Source organism: Vigna unguiculata, chromosome 5 (genome assembly GCF_037176805.1).
Source record: "Vigna unguiculata cultivar grain cowpea cultivar isolate G323 ecotype 2 chromosome 5, ASM3717680v1, whole genome shotgun sequence".
In the NCBI taxonomy this organism is placed as follows: Eukaryota; Viridiplantae; Streptophyta; class Magnoliopsida; order Fabales; family Fabaceae; genus Vigna; species Vigna unguiculata.
Genome location: NC_140796.1, coordinates 2,959,841 through 2,980,301, shown reverse-complemented (window position 1 = coordinate 2,980,301; position 20,461 = coordinate 2,959,841). Strand labels below are relative to the sequence as shown.

The 20,461-nt window shown below is 30.0% G+C and overlaps 2 protein-coding genes and 1 pseudogene across 2 annotated transcripts; 1 reads left to right on the top strand and 2 right to left on the bottom strand.

Annotated features, from left to right (window-relative positions):
• Positions 1–1,079: 1,079 nt before the first annotated feature.
• Positions 1,080–3,281, bottom strand: LOC114183790 (beta-amyrin 28-monooxygenase-like). The gene is made up of 4 exons (XM_028070930.2): positions 2,698–3,281; positions 1,976–2,397; positions 1,691–1,878; positions 1,080–1,606 (listed from the first exon to the last, which is right to left on the bottom strand). Exons 1-4 carry the CDS (start codon positions 3,234–3,236, stop codon positions 1,307–1,309), a joined length of 1,449 nt encoding a protein of 482 aa, XP_027926731.1. The 5' UTR covers positions 3,237–3,281; the 3' UTR covers positions 1,080–1,306.
• Positions 3,282–8,036: 4,755 nt separating this feature from the next.
• Positions 8,037–8,822, top strand: LOC146885986 (secreted RxLR effector protein 161 pseudogene; annotated as a pseudogene).
• An 8,597-nt stretch (positions 8,823–17,419) lies between these two features.
• On the bottom strand, positions 17,420–19,874 carry LOC114183084 (UDP-glycosyltransferase 83A1-like). The gene is made up of 2 exons (XM_028069937.2): positions 19,231–19,874; positions 17,420–18,430 (listed from the first exon to the last, which is right to left on the bottom strand). The coding sequence occupies exons 1-2, from the start codon at positions 19,712–19,714 to the stop codon at positions 17,583–17,585; spliced, it is 1,332 nt and encodes a 443-aa protein (XP_027925738.1). The 5' UTR covers positions 19,715–19,874; the 3' UTR covers positions 17,420–17,582.
• Positions 19,875–20,461: the final 587 nt, after the last annotated feature.

The following is a 20,461-nucleotide window of genomic DNA, read 5'->3' as shown; positions in this document are numbered from 1 at the left end:
TATATTAGAAAGATTATGATAAAAAGTAAAAAAATTGATTCTCTTTTTTTTTAAGAGGTAGGTTTTATGAGAACCAAGAATTCAAGACAATAAAAAACAAATATCTAAAGTTCTTAGAGTTATAATATAATGAATTTAAAAATTCATTACAACGCGAGAAAAACGGTCTCAAATTTGACAATACCACAAAATCAAATTGATAAGGTACGAAGAGTTTATCTAAAATGATATTCATGGTTTGGTATCATAAAATAATAGCATGATATAATAGTGAATGATAGTAATATATTTTTTTTAAATTCTACTATTATGTGTGCTTATTTTAAGCAGAGAAAATGAAGAGAAAAGATGAAGAGCTTTTTTTCTAACTAAAAAAAATTATATATAACAAATCTATTTGGCTCCCCTACATTTTTTGTCCAAGTTCCGCCACTGTTCGTGATACTTTCCTTCATCAAGGTTTTTTCTATTTTATTTTAGATTTTCAGTTTTTTTTTCTTAATCGATTATTATTGTGTTTATTTTATTTCAAATCATGTCAGACACAATGCAGAAAGATCGGTGAAACTTAGGGAATTACAGTGCTATGTTGTTTTTCTTTTTTACAGGTAAGTTGTTGAAATATAAAAAAAAGGTTACACTTATACAAGCGTCACGATTTTGAAGACTAGGCTTAACATGTGAATTGCTATTGTTGAAAATAAACTATATCAGAAATAAGTTTATTCTCATTTTTAATATTTCAAAATTAATTAAAATATTGATATTTTATGTTCTAAAACATGATAGTTCAGGTTCTAAAAGAAAATTGTTAAAATTTAATAATTAAAATATTATTATTTTTTGGGTATACTGACCTGTAATAATAATGGATAGAAGAGGAGCTCATAAGATGACTCTTAGTTTTTGTTTTTTCATATGAGTTTAGCTAATCCTATTATTTCATTTTAATATATCTGTTATTGTCGATAAAAAAAAACTATAAATCGTTTTAGGATTATCTATAATTTCTATAATACTTTTTTTGTTTAACGAAAATCATTCAAACTATAAGAAGAAAAATGATAGGAAGAAAAAAATAAGTGTGTAATAGATGTGTTTATAAATTATTTTCCAACTCAAAATACGTCTTTAATTTAACTTTTTTACATTGTTTAGCATGATATTTGTGACAGTGGTGTAAAAGATTATTTGCAAGTCCCATAAACACAATGTATGTGTAATTAAGAAGAGAGACATTATTGATACTTAAGGTTGGGAGTGGTGGAAGATTGGTCGAAGAATTAATATAAAAATAGAAGTCCTTTCAAGGTTGGTGAGGATAAAGACGAACGGGAAGGCCTTTGGCAGGAACAGGCATGGGATCAATAAAAATATTCTCATCAGGAATAATGGCTTCCCATTTGAACCTTTTCACCAAGTTGTGCATGAACACCAATATTTCCATTCGAGCATACTCTTTTCCAGGGCACATTCTCGGTCCTCCTCCGAATGGCACATAAGTATAAGGAGCTGGTCCTGTTCCTTCGAATCTACTCGGATCAAACTTCTCTGGCTCTGCGAAGCACTCTGGATTCCTGTGTGTTGAGCTTGCACTCCAATACAACTGCATCACCAACAAAACACTCTAAATCAAATCTTTCTATTTATATATAGGACCATATGCATTCAGCTAAATTAATTGTAATACCTTCCACCCTTTTGGAATTGAGAATCCATTGAACACAAAGTCATCCATGGCTTCCCTGAAAGCCCCCTGGAGTGGAGGGGCAAGCCTCATTACTTCACAAGCAACGTTCCACGAATATTTCATCTTCTGGATGTCCTCCCAATTCAACAATTCTCCCGGAGCTTTCGACTTTGCAATCTCCATTTGTTCTGACCAAAATCATCATACAAGAGTTTAATAATAATAGCTTATGGTTATTAACCATGTAATAAGAAGACGAAGTAATTAAGAGAATCATATATATACCTCGATAGACATTTTCATAAATATTGGGAGGGAGATCGGCAAGGTATTTGACGACAAAGGTGCATGCAGAACTTGCAGTGTCGTGGCCTCCTATCAACAGGCCAAGGATCTTGTCAGCAATAAGGTTTTCAGTCATATATTGTCCATTCTCATCGCATGATGATAACATGTGAGACAAAATGTCTTGAGTTTGTGACGCTGTTCCATTAGCCAGCTCCTCTCTCCTCTCTCTCATAATCTTCAACAGCTTCTCCTTAATGAACTTGGAGGCCTTGATGGCTCTGTTGAACGGAGTTCCTGGCAAGTCAATGGGCACTGACATGATTCCTGGGGCTATTTTATTGAAAGACTCCAACAATTTTTCCACTTGCATCGGATCATCAACGCTGATAAACAAACGGCAAGCCACCCAGAAGGTATACCTGGTGAAAAAAACAACGTCAAATATCAAACGATCTAGGATCCGATCCGAGGTTCCGTTTTTACTATATTGTTTTAAATACTAGGTTTGCAGTCAACTTCAGTTGCAATTCTTTGTTGTTAATTAATTACACTAAAACCTTATTCCATTTTGTCTTGTTTTCTAAGTTTGAATTATATAAAACTTGTCACATGCAAGTAAGGAAAAACCATCCTATACGCTAACAAGTTGACTTAAAATGGGACTAGCCAATATTCCATTAGTGTCTCAGGTGAAAAACATGTTAACAGTGAATAAGCACCTCTTGGCCAAGGGGAACACGGTGACAGAGGTGTTGTTTTCCCATTCTAAAGCAAAGTGTCTTTGAGCAACGGTGTCCATGATGCCAATGTAACGTTGGAGAGCTTGGGCGCTGAGAAACTGAGGAAGCATGTGTCTCAGCTTCTTGGCTTCAACCTTAGAGTTTGTTTCAAGCGAGGATGGGAATATCTTGTTCACATTGTCTGGCCACCAAGACATGACGAGTTTGTTTTCGTTAGAGAACAAGAACTTGTTGCATGCAGCTCCACATACCATCACTGTTCTCTCTCCAAAGAGAGAGGTCTTGAACACTTTGGAAGAGTACTTTGCCATGCGTTCGTATATGAACTTCTCTGGATGCCCTTTCCACCCCAATGACAGAAACTCGATGCTCTCGCCGATCACCGGAAAACCCATGTTTCCCGGTGGCAGGTTAGCAATGGAGGACCGAGCAGCATTGTGCCGGTAGAAAAGGAAGAAAAAGGAGAGAGAGATGAGGGACACAAACAGCAGCAGAAGGGAGAGATATAACTGCTCCATGGTTTTCCTCTTTTGAGGTTTGTGTTGCTGTGGTGTTTGGTTTATCAGTGCCTTAAATTTATAAGTGCTACCACGATGTTGGGTTGGGCAGTTTCGTGCACGGTCGAGAATTATGTAGGTGGTGATATTTTATTGGCACTAGGAAGTTAAATATATATGCTTAAGATTCATTACCAGCGAGTGTAGATATTCTTGTTAGAATCAAAGATAAAATAAAAACCAAAGATAAAATAAAAACCAATTTGATGGACGTTGATTTATAAAAGGAATTGGGGTTCTGTCTCTGGCTATAAGGTTCTTTTCACAGAAATCCATCAAGAACGTGTGAGAAGAGAAAGAAAGGCAAAGAGATAGATTGAGAGAGTAGTCGAAGAGCACACAAGATTATAAAGTGAAGAACGCATATTCACAGGATCTCTCATAGATCAAGTTTAGTGCTCTATTATGATTTATCGTGCGAGAATTATAAATCTTAAAGATCGTTTGACATGTGGTATTAGAGCAAGGTTGTAGAATTTATGATTTAAGGTTGTAGGATTTATGATTCTCCTATTATGTGATGTTATGTTTGTCCCTAATATTATAAATCCTAATTAAAGATTTAGGAGTTTTATTTGTTTTATGCTGCGTTGATGTAAATTATAACCGTTTCTCTTTTGATTGGAACAAGTCGCGTGTTAAGACATTGTCACTGTTTGTGGTGAAAGCTTTTCTGTTATGTGCGTAGTTGAATCTGGCAAAGAGTTTCATCTTTTTCCATGATTTGAATAGCACATATAATTAATGGAATGATATACAATTAATAGAGTGATGTGAACCATTAATGTCATTGATGAATATTAATGTCATTGATATATAAACTGATGCAGCATGAATTGTGTGTTATGATTGCAATAAATGATATTATTAATTGAATGAAAATCATTCTCAACCGACGCACGAACGTGAATGGGTTGTGTTTGTTTCTTTTTTTCTCAAAATCGAATAATTAATGTTTATTAGAATTTTTTTATTAGTTTACGTCACCAATAAATTAATATTAATTATTTTATTTATATAAATAATTAATAATTTTATTTTAATTTGTAATAATATTTATGTTTGTTATTGTTATAGCAATTAAATGTGTATTTATTTATTTGAAATTAAGTATGATAAATTTTGTTAGTCACCAAAGTGACCAAAATTTTAAAGTTTATATGATTTCAAATTATTAATGTTTTTATTTTAATTACCCATAGTATGGATGCTAAATTATGAATAATTAAATTTGTGGATTAATTGAAATTCATTAATTATAAGACATTTAAAGATCGCCCAAAGGTTGATTAATTGTTCTCATAATTAATGAACATGATTATAGGTGATTTTAGTTGATGCATATTTTAATTATCAATAATGTTATAATATGATTAGCATCATTAGGTTTATGTTTGTATATTATTGGATCTCCTAAAGGAGAACATTAGTATGCATAGAATGATTGTTTATATCTGAATCTGTTTTTACGTTTAGTCTTATGCTCAAAGCATTGATGTTATGCATGTGTTAATTGCAGTCTCTATTCCGGTATCTTTACACTCGCATGCTTCGTCTGTTCCAGTCTTTAATGGGTTGAATTTTCCTGACTGGAGTGAGCAAGTCCAATTTCACTTAGGTGTGTTGGATCTTGATCTAGCTTTTCAAGTTGAAAAGCCGGCTGCTATCACGGATGCTAGTAGCAATGAAGAGAAAGCCAATTACAAAGCTTGTGCAAGATCAAACAGACTTAGCTTAATGTTTATGAGAATGAACATAGCAAGCAATATAAAGTCAGCTCTTTCCAAAATTGATGACGCAAAAGAATTTATGAAATTTGTGGAAGAGCGCTCCCAAACTGCTGATAAGTCTCTCGCTGGGACACTGATGAGTACGTTGACCACTATGAAGTTTGACGGTTCGCGTACTATGCATGAGCATGTGATCGAGATGACAAATATCGCAGCAAGACTTAAGTCTTTAGAATGGCAGTGGATGAAGGTTTTCTCGTGCAGTTCATTCTGAACTCATTATCGTTTGAGTATGGTCCGTTCCAGATGAACTACAACACCATGAAAGACAAGTGGAATGTGCATGAATTGCACAGTATGCTAGTTCAGGAGGAGACCCGACTGAAGAACTTAGGAAGCCACTCTATTCAATATGTGAAGAATCAAGGAGCTGTTGGAAAGAAAGTTGCTAAGAAACATGGAAAGGGTAAAGGACCATTGAAGATTGACGAGTCCTCAACCAAAATCCAGAAGAAAAATGACAAATGTCATTTCTACGGGAAGTCTGGACATTTTGAGAAGGACCACATAAAGCTTGGTTCGAAAAGAAAGGTGAGCATAATGCTTACGTATGTTTTGAATCAAACTTAACTGAAGTTCCCCATAATACGTGGTGGATTGATTCTGGATGTACGACTCATGTTTCTAATATGATGCAGGATTTCTTATAACCCGAACCATAAACCCAAATGAGAAGTTTGTCTTCATGGGCAATAAAGAGAAAGTTCTAGTGGAAGCGGTCGGGACTTATCGTCTAATCCTCGATATTGGATATCACTTAGACCTAATGGATACTTTTTATGTACCTAGTATCACTAGAAATTTAATTTCTTTGTCTAAGATTGATGTTGCTGGATACTCTTTTAAGTTTGGGAATGGTTGTTTCAGTTTGTTTAAGCGTACTTTTATGATTGGATCTGGTACACTTTATGATGGTTTATATAAATTGAATTTGGATAATTTATATGCTAAAACTCTTATGACTTTGCATCACAATGTTGGCACTAAACGTAGTTTAGTGGATGAATGATCTACTTACTTGTGGCATAAACGTTTGGGACATATTTTCAAAGAGAGAATGCAAAGATTAGTAAAGAATGAAATCCTTCCGGATTTAGATTTTACTGATCTGAATGTGTGTGTGGATTGTATTAAAGGTAAACAAACTAAACACACAAAGAAAGGAGCCACAAGAAGCACTCAGCTTCTTGAAATCATACACACCATATATGTAGTCCATTTGATGTAAATTCTTTTAATAAAGAGAAGTACTTCATCACCTTTATTGATGATTTTTCGCGTTATGGACATGTCTATCTACTTCATGAGAAATCTCAATCAGTAAATGCCTTGGAAGTTTATATAAATGAAGTGGAAAGGCAATTAGACAGAAAGGTAAAAATCGTAAGGTCTGATAGAGGTGGTGAGTATTATGGAAGATATGATGAAAGTGGACAACACCCTGATCCGTTCACTTAGTTCCTTGAGAAACGTGGTATTTGTGCTCAATACACAATGGCAGGCATACCACAACATAATGGTGTATCAGAAAGGCGTAATCGAACCTTAATGGATATGGTTAGGAGTATGTTAAGTAATTCATGTTTACCTGTATCATTGTGGATGTATGCTTTAAAAGCTGTCATGTATTTGTTGAACAAGGTTCCTAGTAAAGCTATTCAAAAGACTCCTTTTGAGTTATGGACAAATAGGAAACCCAGTTTGAGACACATGCATGTTTGGGGTTGTCAGGCAGAAGTAAAAATATACAATCCGCAAGAAACTGGATGAAAGAACAATCAGTGGATTTTTCATTGGTTATCCAGAAAAATCAAAAGGGTATATGTTTTACTGTCCTACCCATAGTACAAGAATCGTTGAAACTGAAAATGCTCGGTTCATTGAAAATGGTGAAACCAATAGGAGTGAAGCTTCACAGAATGTGGAGATTAAGGAAGTTAGAGTACAAGTTGCTATAACTAGTACTTCTTTATCAAGAGTTGTTGTTCCACATGTTGTAGAAACTCACAACAATCAAGAAGAACAACAAATTAATGATCCCGAGGTTAATAATGAACCGATAATAGAACAACCACAAGAAATAGTATTAAGAACATCTCACAGAGATAGAAAGTCTGCTATTTCGAATGACTATGTGGTTTATCTACAAGAGTCAGAAAATGACTTAAGTATTAATAATGATCCAATTTCTTTTTCAGAAGCCATTAATGGTGATAATTATGATAAGTGGTTAGATGCCATGAAAGATGAGCTTAAATCAATGGCACATAATGACGTATGGGACCTTGTGGAATTGCCAGAAGGATGCAAGAGAGTTGGGTGTAAATGGGTCTTTAAGACTAAGCGTGACTCTCAAGGCAATATTGAACGTTACAAGGCCCGTCTTGTTGCCAAAGGTTTTACTCAGAAGGATGTCATTGACTATAAGGAAACATTTTCGCCTGTTTCTAAGAAAGATTCTTTTAGAATTATCATGGCGTTAGTAGCTCATTATGATCTTGAGTTGCATCAAATGGATGTTAAAACTGCTTTTCTGAATGGGGATTTAGAAGAGGATGTCTATATGGACCAACTGGTGGGGTTCGCTGAAGAAGGAAGGGAGCACATGGTGTGTAAACTTAAGAGATCGATATATGGACTTAAACAAGCTTCTCGGCAATGGTATCTTAAGTTCAATGATACTATTGTGTCCTTTGGATTTAAGGAAAACACTATTGATCGATGTATATATCTGAAGGTCAGTGGGAGTAAGTTTATATTTCTGATTCTGTATGTTGATGATATCTTGCTTGCAACTAATGATCTTGGTCTATTAAGTGAGACTAAGAGGTTTCTCTCTAATAACTTTGAAATGAAATATATGGGTGAGGCATACTATGTGATATGAATAGAAGTATTCTGTGACAGATCACAATAACTGTTAGGTTTGTCTCAGAATGCATATATTAATAAAGTTTTAGAGAGATTCAGAATGGATAAATGTTCAGCATCTCCTGTTCCAATACATAAAGGAGACAAGTTTAGTCTCATGTAATGCCCAAAGAATGATTTGGAACGGAAACAAATGGAAAATATTCCTTATGCATCTGTTGTTGGGAGTTTGATGTATGCTCAAACTTGTACGAGGCCAGATATTAGCTTTGCAGTTGGTATGCTTGGTAGATACCAAAGTAATCCAGGTCTGGAGCATTGGAAAGCTGCAAAGAAAGTTTTAAGATACCTACAAGGAACAAAGAATCACATGCTTACTTATAGAAAATATGATCACCTTGAGGTGATAGGTTATACAGATTCAGACTTTGTCAACTGTGTGGATACAAGAAAGTCTACATTTGGTTATGTGTATCTTTTAGCCGGAGGAGCGATTTCATGGAAAAGTGTGAAGTAGTCTGTCATTGTTGCATCCACCATGGAAGCTGAATTTATGGCATGCTTTGAGGTCATAGTTCAGGTTAATTGGTTGCGGAACTTTATTTCAGGACTTGGAATAGTCGACAGTATTTCCAAGCCGCTGAAAATTTATTGTGATAATTCCGCAGCAGTCTTCTTTTCTAAAAACGACAAGTATTCTAAAGGTGCTAAACATATGGAGTTGAAATACTTTGCCGTTAAAGAAGAAGTTCAGAAACGTAAAGTGTCAATAGAACATATTAGCACAGATCTTATGATTGCTGACCCTTTAACAAAAGGGTTACTGCCCAAATTGTATGATGGTCATGTAAAGAATATGGGCATTATGTTTACTAGTGAATGTTGAATGTTAATGTTTTGAATGTTTATGTGACACTCTGAGCTCCCTAATGTATAAATTTCTGAAATCTGTGTTTTCTTCTTTATGTTTATGCATGCAAATTATGATGAAGAAAACAAATTATGTTATGTTATTGCTTTGTAAAATGACATTATGTTTGAACCCATTATGGACTTCTCGTTTTTAAGGTCATATTAAGGAGAAATGGATGATATAGTAGTACATGGAAGGGATCATGTCGATCAAATGATGTGTAACCGCCTTGACTCTTATTATTTATGTATCTTTAATTATGAATAACGATGGAACCAATTTATGCAAGGTCATTTATTGCACATTATGTTTATGTATTAAATCACATAATGTTATGACATCGTATGAGTCAAGTGGGAGAATGTTAGAATTAATTGACGAATTAATTCTATTAGTGACTCATTTGAAATATTATGATGGACCCAATTGTGATTTAATAAAATATAAATACTTATTGGTTATTATTATGGGAAGTGATAATACAATAAAATAAAAATCAACTTGATGGACGTTGGTTTATAAAAGGAATTGAGGTTCTGTTTCTGGCTATAAGGTTCTTTTCACAGTAACTCATCAAGAACGTGTGAGAAGAGAAAGAAAGTCAAAGAGATAGATTGGGAAATGGTGGTTGAAGAGCACACAAGATTATAAATTAAAGAACACAAATTCACAGGATCTATTATGATTTATCGTATGAGAATTATAAATCTTAAAAATCCTTAATTAATTTTACAAATTCTATGCATTTGAATAGTTTTGTTATGGTGCACATGATTTATGATTTGGTAGTTCATTATCTTCATTGACTTAAATATTTTGCAGAGCACATCCCGCTATTTGGGATTGTTAAATACGAAACCATGTTCTTGCTTTTGGCATCATAAATGAAGAGCGAAAGTTCAGTAACTTCACCGGCTAAAACCTTTGCTTACAGCTTCCAGAATTGTACTATGTATACTGTTTCATACGTGAAATTCGGCTCTGCACAGGTTTATATATTAAGCACAAACATTTTAATACTAATCATTTATAAAAGTAGATAGTCAACATTTCCTAGGTCAAATTGAATTCTAGTTAGCAAAGACGTTTTATTACTATGAAATCAAGTTGTAATTTTTCAACGCAAGAGTTGTTTGTATCTTTTTTTATGAAAACTTGTTGTAAGTTCAACTACTACATTTGTTTTAATGAAATTTGATTAAACAAATAGTGTTAGAAGCTGCTTTTAATGAAACAAATTTGGTGCTTGACAAACTACGTTTGTTTTGGCTGTTTTGTATGAATAAAGATAAAATACGAAATGGACGGTTTGATTTGAAGGTAGTTCTGATGAGTTACTATATGAGTAATATATGTCTATAAAGTCTGAATCGTTAGAATGTTGGTTAATAATATATAATTCTTAATAATTATAATTATATATTAATTGTAGCTTGCGTTAGCATGATAATAACTGAAAAGCTTTCACTACTACTAACCAACATTACCAAATCCTTTGTGCTTACCTATCATATTGCGTAGTTAATTCTTGAAATTTCACAGCATAAAAAAGGCATAGAACAAGGACTTCCCCTCATAATTGTACTTATTAAAAAATAAAATATAGTTAAGGTTGATTAAAAGTTGACTAAATAACTTTATTAGTAAATTTTTATATTTTTATAGTGAGTATTAATCAAACTGATGTATACATTTTAAAATAAATAATTTTATTGAATTTTATAAAAAAAGATAACTTTTTTCCGTTGGAATTAGTTTAACAGATTCTAATATGATTTAAAAAACACTATTATTAGAAAGTTAATGAGATACTTTCATAATAAGATCATCACCTTACTCCAAACAGAATGGATCTTTGTATGATTTGGGAAAATGAATCTTTGTATTTGTCGTTATGATGAATAAATAAACGATGAAATTGGAAGAAGTTATGGCCAATGGGATGATATGACAAATGAATGTGACTTGGAATCTCAAGAATTTGCTTGCACTTAACAAATCTATCACAATAATTTGGAAACTCTCACCAAACATTTTGAACCTAATGCAATCTAATGGTTTTCCGATCAGAGGGTATCAAAATTCGGAAACTCTTTACTTATATTGAAAATTGAAATTCGTTTCTACCATTTAAAATATATATATATATATATATATATATAATCTCTTAGATATTAAATGATGTTTTATAATTATATTTGAGTTAAAAGATTCTCAAATGGTTCAAACTTTCATACATTATTCTGAACCACCATTTAACACTTTAAGAATGTTTCACGTCAATAATACTTATTATTTTAAAATCGGAGAATTAATTATATTAAAATTTGAAATATAAACAAATTCTAATTTTATATTAGAATTTAAAGACTAAAAATATATTAGTTAAATAATTTTATTGGTGATTATTTTTGTAGAAAAATCTCAAATTGCTATTTTTTTTATTATTTCAATTTGTTTTTTATTTTAGTAAATTTGTTACATTTAGATTATTTTTGTTAGTAATACACTAAGACCGTGATATGTCACATGTCGGTTTGTAATATATATATATATATATATATATATATATATATATATATTCTAAATATCAAATTTTGCTACTTGTCAAGTTAAATTGTGCTGTGTGATAATAATAATGTGATGTGATTGTATCAGTGTCATGTGTCACTGTTGAATGTGAAAATTCTCACTTTAGTTTCTATATTTGTTATTGTAATCCAATTTTTTTTAAACGAAAGTAATTTCATCCCCATCCAAATTGAGATCAAAATTAACTTTTATATAAATATTACAATAATTTTCTAACAAGATTAAGTTTACTTAAATTTATATTTTACATTGAAATTTATTTAAATTTTTTTTCAAATATTTATATATCAATAATTTCTATACAAATGTTAGAGTTAATTTAAAAATAACAACTTTATACATTGGAATGTAATTTTTTTAAATAGTTTTATAATAATTTTAAATGCTGTAAATTATTAAATTAATTTATTTTAAAACATTCTTACAACAATTTAAAATGTTATAAATGTTAAATAAAATTTTAAATGAATATATTTATTTTAAATTATTATAAAACTGTTTTAAAATTTTGCATTTGAATTATTTTTAATTTAACTTTAACATTTATCTAAAAATTATAATATATACATATTTAAAACAAAATTTAAATAATGTTAAATTCAAAAATATAAATTTAAATAAATTTAATATGATTAAAAATATCAATTATAATAAAATATTTTTGTAACATTTATATAAAAAATAAATTTTATCTCAATTTAAAAGAAATGAGATTGTTGTTGTTTAAACCAAAATTAAAATTAAATGAAGACAAAATAATAAATACAAAAATAAAATTGAGATTTTTCACATCACATGATAATAGCATATGACATTATCATTCTCATCTCTGTCACACATGATTAATAATAGTAATATAAATAAATAAATGAACTAATTAAAAATCGTTTATATTATTATTATTATTATTATTATTATTAATTAGAATGTCATGGAAGTGAATATTCAATGCACTTATTATTTAAATATCACGACATCAAGAATTTATAAATATACATCAGTCAAAGAATAAGTATTAATTCTCTTTATTCCTCTTATTCTATTATTATTATTATTATTATTATTATTATTATTATTATAAATGTTATTTTGAGAATATTCTAAGAATCTTGTTGAAGTGGATGTATTCAATTCACCTATTGTTTAGACATCACCATTATGATTCATTCGCAAGAAGTCTACATCCTAATATAAAAGGATATATATATATATATATATACACATATATAAATGATGGTATAATTCCTTGAATTCATTTATAATCTTAAAAATGAATGCATATTTTTTCCCAATTTAATTAATGGTTCACATTTCGTAGAATAAGTGTCCCATGTGAAGTATGATAGATAGCGAAGATTGTGTCTAAAAGGTTGAAGAAAAGTGAATTGCACGTATATATATGCTCAATCCCACCCTCTCCGTAAACCAACCTGTATTAAGTTTGACTACTACATTTCTTTTAATAATTTTCTTCTTTTTTTTTTCAATTAAACCAATTTTATACTCTTATAATCTTATGTTTGTCCTTAGACCTTCTAACATGTGCTCGTAACTTATTTTTCCAGTTTTTCTTACAAATAAAAATAAAGCACACGTTTCACACTAATTCCGGTGAATTATTATTTTATAAGTAATATGCCTATAACGTGACAATTATTAAAATTATTTTTGACTTTATGTATTATAAGTAAATATACAATGTTAGCTTGCTGTTAGCTAGCATGACAATAATTCAAATCCCTTCTTCTTATATAAAACTTTTATCTCACTCTTTCATATAATTTTCATAAATTAATTCATTTTCATAGTCTCATCTTAACTCTTCAATCTTACTCACTAATTAACGTCAATACAAACGCGTTTTGAGATTAAATCATATTATATACAGGTAGATTCAAATTTAATTTATAAATAATTTTTATGAGATTAAATTAACTACAAATTTATTTAATAAAATGATATATTAGATTTATTTATAACCTATATATCTTGATTAAGTCCACTAGGATTTTTATGTTATTTAGGTGTTAATCACTTATAAATATCTAATAACATGATCGTATGATTATTTCTTATTGCGAAAAAGTAGGTTAACAATATACCATAAAAGTTTAACTTTTAACATAAACAATTAGCAATTTTTTTCTTTAATAATAGTTGAAATTTAAATTAGATGTTTATTTTTTCACATTTTGAAGTACATGCTTTTACTTTTAAATTTCCATCGCTATTGCTAATTAATGCTTTATTCAGTTTTTTTTATTGTATTGATGATGTAATTAATTTTTTTTGAGAGAGAAAATAAACAAAAATAAAATAGCATAAAAGAAACGAGAGGAAAAAGTATTATTCAATTAAAAACTAAGAGAAATGAGTAGAAAAAGATACAACTTTATTAATTATTTATAATTTTAATATTATAAGATCCAAGTCTCAAATTATTTATCTATAAATACACGATTAAAACTTTTGGAATATGAAGTGGCGACACACTGTTTACAGAACATGAATAGAATTATAACTCGATTTCCCAGATTTCAAATCTCGTGGAATTATAATTTATAGTTGCTGGAATGAATGGATTAATTCATAGACCAGTCCTTGATTCTTTAGAATTATTTTACACTTTAACTTTCGTAAGCGTTAATCAAAGCTTTCACATTAGTACATGGTCAAGGCATTGGACTAACAAAAAGTTTCCACCATTTTTTATATAGCCAGATCTAATTTTTTATAAAATCAAGATATTTATAAACCATATTTTTATATTCATAATAATATTTAGTCAATGAAAATCTTTTTAAATAAATAAGATTGTAGTTTGTTTTGAATTTTATAAAGAGTATGGATGTTTTTGTCAATCTTGATATTACAATTTACATCTCATATGATTTACAATCAGAGTTTTGTCAAATTTAATTGTATTATATAGCAGATTAACCTTCAATAGAGTATTTCTAAGATCATTAAATTTATATTAGCTTGATAAAGAAAAAAATACGAAGAAGAAGAAAAATATATTGACAATGTTGAAAGATTGTTAGAGTGTATTAATTTAAGGAGATGAGTTTCATATAAATGACCATTTATGTAAAAATATATAATATGTACAATGTACATTCAACTTAATATAATAATAATAATAATAACAATAATAATAATAATAATAATAATAATAAATATGATGATATATGGAAATAGAAATTCAAACTAATTTGTAACATTAATTCTTATAAATAATTTCATTATACCATTTAATGAAAAATCTTATTCAATAATATTTTCTACTTAATTTTAATTGTATCATAATTTATTACGATTTTGTTTTACTTATTTAAACTACAGACAAAAAATTACACTCTAATCAAATATTCAACCTACGCTTTATTATCTTAGAAAAGTTAAACACATAAACATAATTTTTAAAAATAAAACGGTTGTAATTAAATATATAAATAAATTTTAATTAATTACATCATCGGTTTTAATTTATATAGTAATAATTACTTTATGCATTATTTTATATTTTAAAAGGTCAATCACACTTTGATAAAAAATATATAAGTTAAATTAATTTAAAACTATCACTTAAATTATTATTTCAATTAAAAAATAAAAAAATATTACTTCGTATTAGTTAGATATCGATGAAAATAATACATTTTGGAAAGTTCCACATAAGTTAACATAAGTAATGGAGTGAGTGATAATAGTTATATAATAGACTTAAAATCCATACTTGAGTCAAAAATATTTTAAGCTTGCGAATGACTTTTCTTACACTATTATAGTCATTGTGAAATTTGGTTAAATTTTTTCTTAGAATATTTAGGTGTATTTGGGCTCAAAGGAGATGGTAGAGTAGTTAATTGTAAAATTTTTCATACCGTGTTATTCTCAACGACCATGGTTTTTTCTTTAATTTTGGAGTTTCCACGTTATATTCTTGTGTTGATTGTTTTTATCTTATTTATGTTTTAGCAGAGTAATTTTTGAGATAAAGACATTCATATTTTTCATTATGTTTTTCCCCATAAGAGAGCTTATGGTTCAATATAATTTGCTTAGCATGCTTTGTGATTGTAACTTAGTCTGATTTTCTACACCAACAAATGTAAAGTAGCAATGTCATTTGCAAATGCTATCAAATGTGACAGAAAAAAAATGATTGAAGGATAAATTTTGACTTGTGACAAAAGACAAAGATGTGCTGATACGATTTGGATTGCACAAGGCGTTGAAAGGTGCATGAACACTGACTAATATTAATGCAAGGTGTGTGACGATTATACATAAACATTAGTTAGCATTGATGCATGTGTGTAATGAAAAAATTATTGGAATGATTTAATTCTAAGTGAGTAGGTGATTATGCACGAACCTTGACTAATATTAATGGAGGTTGTGTGGTGATTATACACGAACATTGACTAACTTTGATGCAGTGTGTGTAGTGAAAGGAAATTCTTGGAAAGGTTAAATATGTTTTTAGTCTCTGAACTTTGACCTAAAATTGAAATTCGTTTATGTATGAAACTTTGTTACATTTTGATCCTTAAAAATGAATAGATATAATATTTTTAACCTAATTACGTTAAATGTTTTTGATGTGGCAAACTTGATGCCTAACTAACATTGAAGCGAAAATGTGTCAAATAGTGTAAACAATTTAAATGCTAATATGAAACGCGTTTGAGAGATCAAAATCATTCGATATAGTTCTTTTAACCTAATTATGTTAAAAAAAAAATTATGTGTCAAATGTATTTTCCAACTAACATTGAAACAAAAACGTGTTAAACGATGTAAAAAACTCAAAAACTAACATGAAATACGTTTGACACGTCAAAATCATCCATTTTTTTATGTTTAAGAATCAAAACATATCAAAATTAAATATAGAGACTCAATTAAAAATGTTTAAAATATCTAAGATTCAATAGATAAAAAAAGTTTATCAAAAGACTCAATTGAAAATTTTCAAATTTATTAGAGATTCAAAACATGATTAAACCTAAATATATTGGCATTATGTTAGACACAAGAAAAATTAATCATAAACAATTTTTTCTCTCTTTTAATAATAATAATAATATAAAAAATGTAATTTTAAAATATATTTAAAAGAATAAAATTTATTTTTAAGTAGTCGTCGCTCCCAAGTCATCAAGAAAAACTGTCCGTGTTTCTAACTATACATTATCCAGTATTTTTTATATATTTTCTGAAAAAATGTAATAAAATCTTATTTTTGAAAAAAAAAGAATAATTAATCCATTCCTTTCTCCTTTACTTGGTCAATACATTTTGTCTTCTCTCATCTTTTCCTTGACAAAACGGGTGGTTCGGTTTTCAATATTTTTACATCCTTATCCAATGGAGGAAATAATGTACACAAAGTGTTGAGTCTTGTCTGCACAAAACGATCAATCATATTCATATAAACCCTAAACACCCCAATTATGTATCACCTAAAAATTTTAATAATTGGCTTAATTATCTTATTATCTCTTATTTATTTATTTTGATCTATCTATTAATATAACAGGTCTCTTAACTTAAAAATTTGACAATAAAATTCTTTTAAGTTCAATTATACGTCTCTAATTTAAGAAAAAATATAATAAAGTAACACTTTCTTATATTGAAATTAATGTCCTTAATTTTGTGAATTATAATTATGCGTTAGTTATAAATTATGATACGAGTAAACTAAAAGATTTAATTATTTGATTTTTTTAATAAATTTTCATGTAACAAATAATTTGATGGTTTTGAGAAATAATTGAAATGTAAAAGTTCATAATTATATTTAACATTATTTCATTTGTAAACTAAAAGATTTAATTAATTTTTTTACTAAATATGTGACTAAATAAAATAAAATTAATTAAGTCTTAATTTATAGAATTTGCATGTTCGTGAGAATGTTCCTTAAAGATGAAGGACTTCACTAGATTTAGAAAAATTAGGAAGAGTTTAGAACACATCTGTAAATTTTATATTATAATACATAACACAGTTAACAAAACACCACCTTAATTTCCACTTTATTTTCTCTATTCTTTCCTTATTTTATGTATATTTATTTGTTAAATATATATAAAAGCTATAAAACTGTATTAAGAGAATTCTTAGTTCTTAGTCCTTGGCCCAATTGATAAACATGTTGAGATTGTGGTCACCTTGTGTTTTGTTCTTGATGACCATTTCCATGAATTTGGAAGATCTTCCCTTTATTTCCTCATCGACAAGTAGTTGCTCCACCTTCTTTTTTATCTCTTCCTTTGATATCATTCCATTCTCATCCCTGTCAAATCCAACTCCAACCTTCCACACATCACAAATATAAGTCTGGTTCATAAGTTGGTCACTGCAGAATGGCCAACACAAGAACGGTACCCCATTACAAACACCTTCTATGGTTGAATTCCAACCACAGTGGGTAATGAAACATGCTATGGCAGGGTGGCTCAGAACCTTCTTCTGAGGTGCCCAACTAACAACTTTACCTTGACTTCCCCGAAATTCACATGCATTGTTCACCTCGAAACCATTGTCTTCACGAACAACCCAAAGGAAAGGTCTTTTAAGGAGGTCCAGTCCAAGAGCTAGTTCATTGAATTGGTTTGGTTTCAGTGACACCATACTTCCAAAAGAAACATATATGACAGATTGAGGTGGCTGCAGGTCCAACCATTCTAGACAGGTTCTGTCTTCTTCCCACAATGAACATAATATGTTGTTCTTCTCATTTGCCATTAAAGGGCCTACTGGTAGGAGCTTTGGTGATGTGGAAAAAGCTCCAGCTTCAAGATCAAAAGTAGTGTTACAAAGCCATTTTTCTGCTAAATTCAAATTCTGCATTTCTTGCTTCATGTGAAGGAAGAAGAAGGGATTATCCAAGCAGTACCATGGCATGGAAGCTGCTTCCATCAAAGGCAAATTAGAGGAAAGCTGTATCAGTTCCTGGTTTCTGCTAGGGAGTCCTGAAATGCAAAAGGCCAATTAATTACTGTTAAGAAATATACAGTGTGTATAATGGGACCAAGATTCCTTCCAGTGCAAAAGTAAATGCAGTGTCATGATCCTACAATGGCTTAATTTATATTATCTTGTAGAACTTTAATAATTAACACTCAGATCGATACAGTGAGAGCTATATTAACATTTTCATCTATGTACCTACTGCTTTTTTCTTTGGTTTGTATAAGAAGAAACTGTATTATATTGAATTACACGAAAAAAAATAATCTTTTAGAGATTATAATAGACCAACATCTTTTTTATTGATTTACATGAAATAACAAAATTGTAAGTATCCCAAATGTGCAAATACGATTTAATTGGTACAATTGAAAAGTGAGATTCCAAAACAACTACAAAATACGAGAAGCTGCTGCAATCTGTCTGTGTCCTTTGCTAAAGTGCTAGATTTTGCTGATATCATGCTATCTCAAAAATATTGAATGGTGGACAACTAAGGAAAATCTGTCATTATTATAACTTTATGAAAAGTGGGAATGGATTCCTATTTTGATAGAAACAGTAACAAAATAATGAATAGGACTTTTCCAAGTGAGAAAAGAATCTGTACGAAATACAAAGTTTAAATGTTTAACCTAACCTAGAATTAATTCTAAAGTTAAGCCATCAATGAAAATTAAGCACTGTAAAGCTTCGTACAATGATGAGAAATCTCCAAAATTAGACAGTACATGACGCAACGCAATATAGCAGCATGTGACAAGAAAGAAGAATACAGGAAAGAAGTGTTTATTTCTCTTACCAGTTTTGCAATCTATGGTTCCTTCATCAATAAGCCTCTGAATGGAGTTAAAGGAAGCCAGAGAAGTTGCTGAGGCTGGCCAGAACAGAGACCCTTTTATACCCAAGTGGTGGCCAACTTCCAAAGCCCATCCCATGTTCTTGGTGACAATAATGCAAGAAATTTTGTTGTGAGTGTCGAAAGCATTCACATCTTGTATGAGCTTGGGAAGCATAACACGCATGGTTTTAATGGTGGTGGAAATAACCTTGGCCTGGTCCTTTCTATCATCTTCAGGGTCCACACCATCAGGGAGAGACACAAACTTTATGTTTGGGTCCATGGCAGCACCATCCCTTGCACTCTTCAGTTTGCGGTAGTTCTCATCCGAACTCAAGAAGGTGATTTTGCAGCCATATGTGACCAAAACCTGGGAGAACTGCAAAAGGGGATTGATATGGCCTTGGATTGGGAAAGGTATTGCAAGAAAATGTGGGATGGCCATGGTGAATAATGGAGTATAAACTGTTGCTTTTGCAGTTGAAGTGAAAGTTAGTAGAATCGTTTTTGGTGTGTAAGGTTGCGTGAATGGGTTTGTTACCTTTTTGTTAATGGTGGTTTTTTTATATATGGATGGATTTGTTTGTAAAATGATGCGTGAACAAAGGGTTTGTTTGTTTGTAGTAATGAGAAAAGGAAGAAGAAAGGACAGTGATATGAAATTGGACGCATGCAAGGGTAGCCTGCAGGTGCAGGTGTGGTCGTCCTCCATCTTTTTCATCTTCCAACCCTTATCCACACGACAGGTCCCCACACATGTTCTGAAAAGAATGAGCCAAAGAATATACAGAGAAAAATGGAAAATGTTTTTTAATACCACTGTAATTAAAAAATTTAACTTTATACTTATAAAGAGAAGGGAGGGAAAGATAAAATAATAAGTATTAAGCTCTTTATTTTAAGTGAAAATTAATAATGCTTTACCTTTCAAATTTTAGACTAATTTAATTTCTATATTTAAAAATGTTTAAATTTATTCTTTTTAACCAATTTTTTTTAGGTTTCTTCGGCGTTTCAAACGTAATTCGTCATACTATTTTAGTTGTTTACACTGTTAGACACATTTTCATTTTAATGTTAGTTGACAAATATTTGAGTTGGTTACACTATTTAACATATTTACATATTTTCATATTTCAATGTTAGGTGACAAACATTTGAATTGTTTACACAGTTTGACACATTTTTATAT

Excerpts from the sequence above, each read along its gene's own strand:
- LOC114183790 (XM_028070930.2), bottom strand. The coding sequence starts at position 3,236 with ATGGAGCAGTTATATCTCTCCCTTCTGCTGCTGTTTGTGTCCCTCATC. Across the intron at positions 2,398-2,697 it reads GTGTTCCCCTTGGCCAAGAG|GTATACCTTCTGGGTGGCTT; the intron begins GTGCTTATTCAC and ends TTTTTTCACCAG. Across the intron at positions 1,879-1,975 it reads TTATGAAAATGTCTATCGAG|AACAAATGGAGATTGCAAAG; the intron begins GTATATATATGA and ends GATTTTGGTCAG.
- LOC114183084 (XM_028069937.2), bottom strand. The coding sequence starts at position 19,714 with ATGGCCATCCCACATTTTCTTGCAATACCTTTCCCAATCCAAGGCCAT. Across the intron at positions 18,431-19,230 it reads AACCATAGATTGCAAAACTG|GACTCCCTAGCAGAAACCAG; the intron begins GTAAGAGAAATA and ends TTTGCATTTCAG.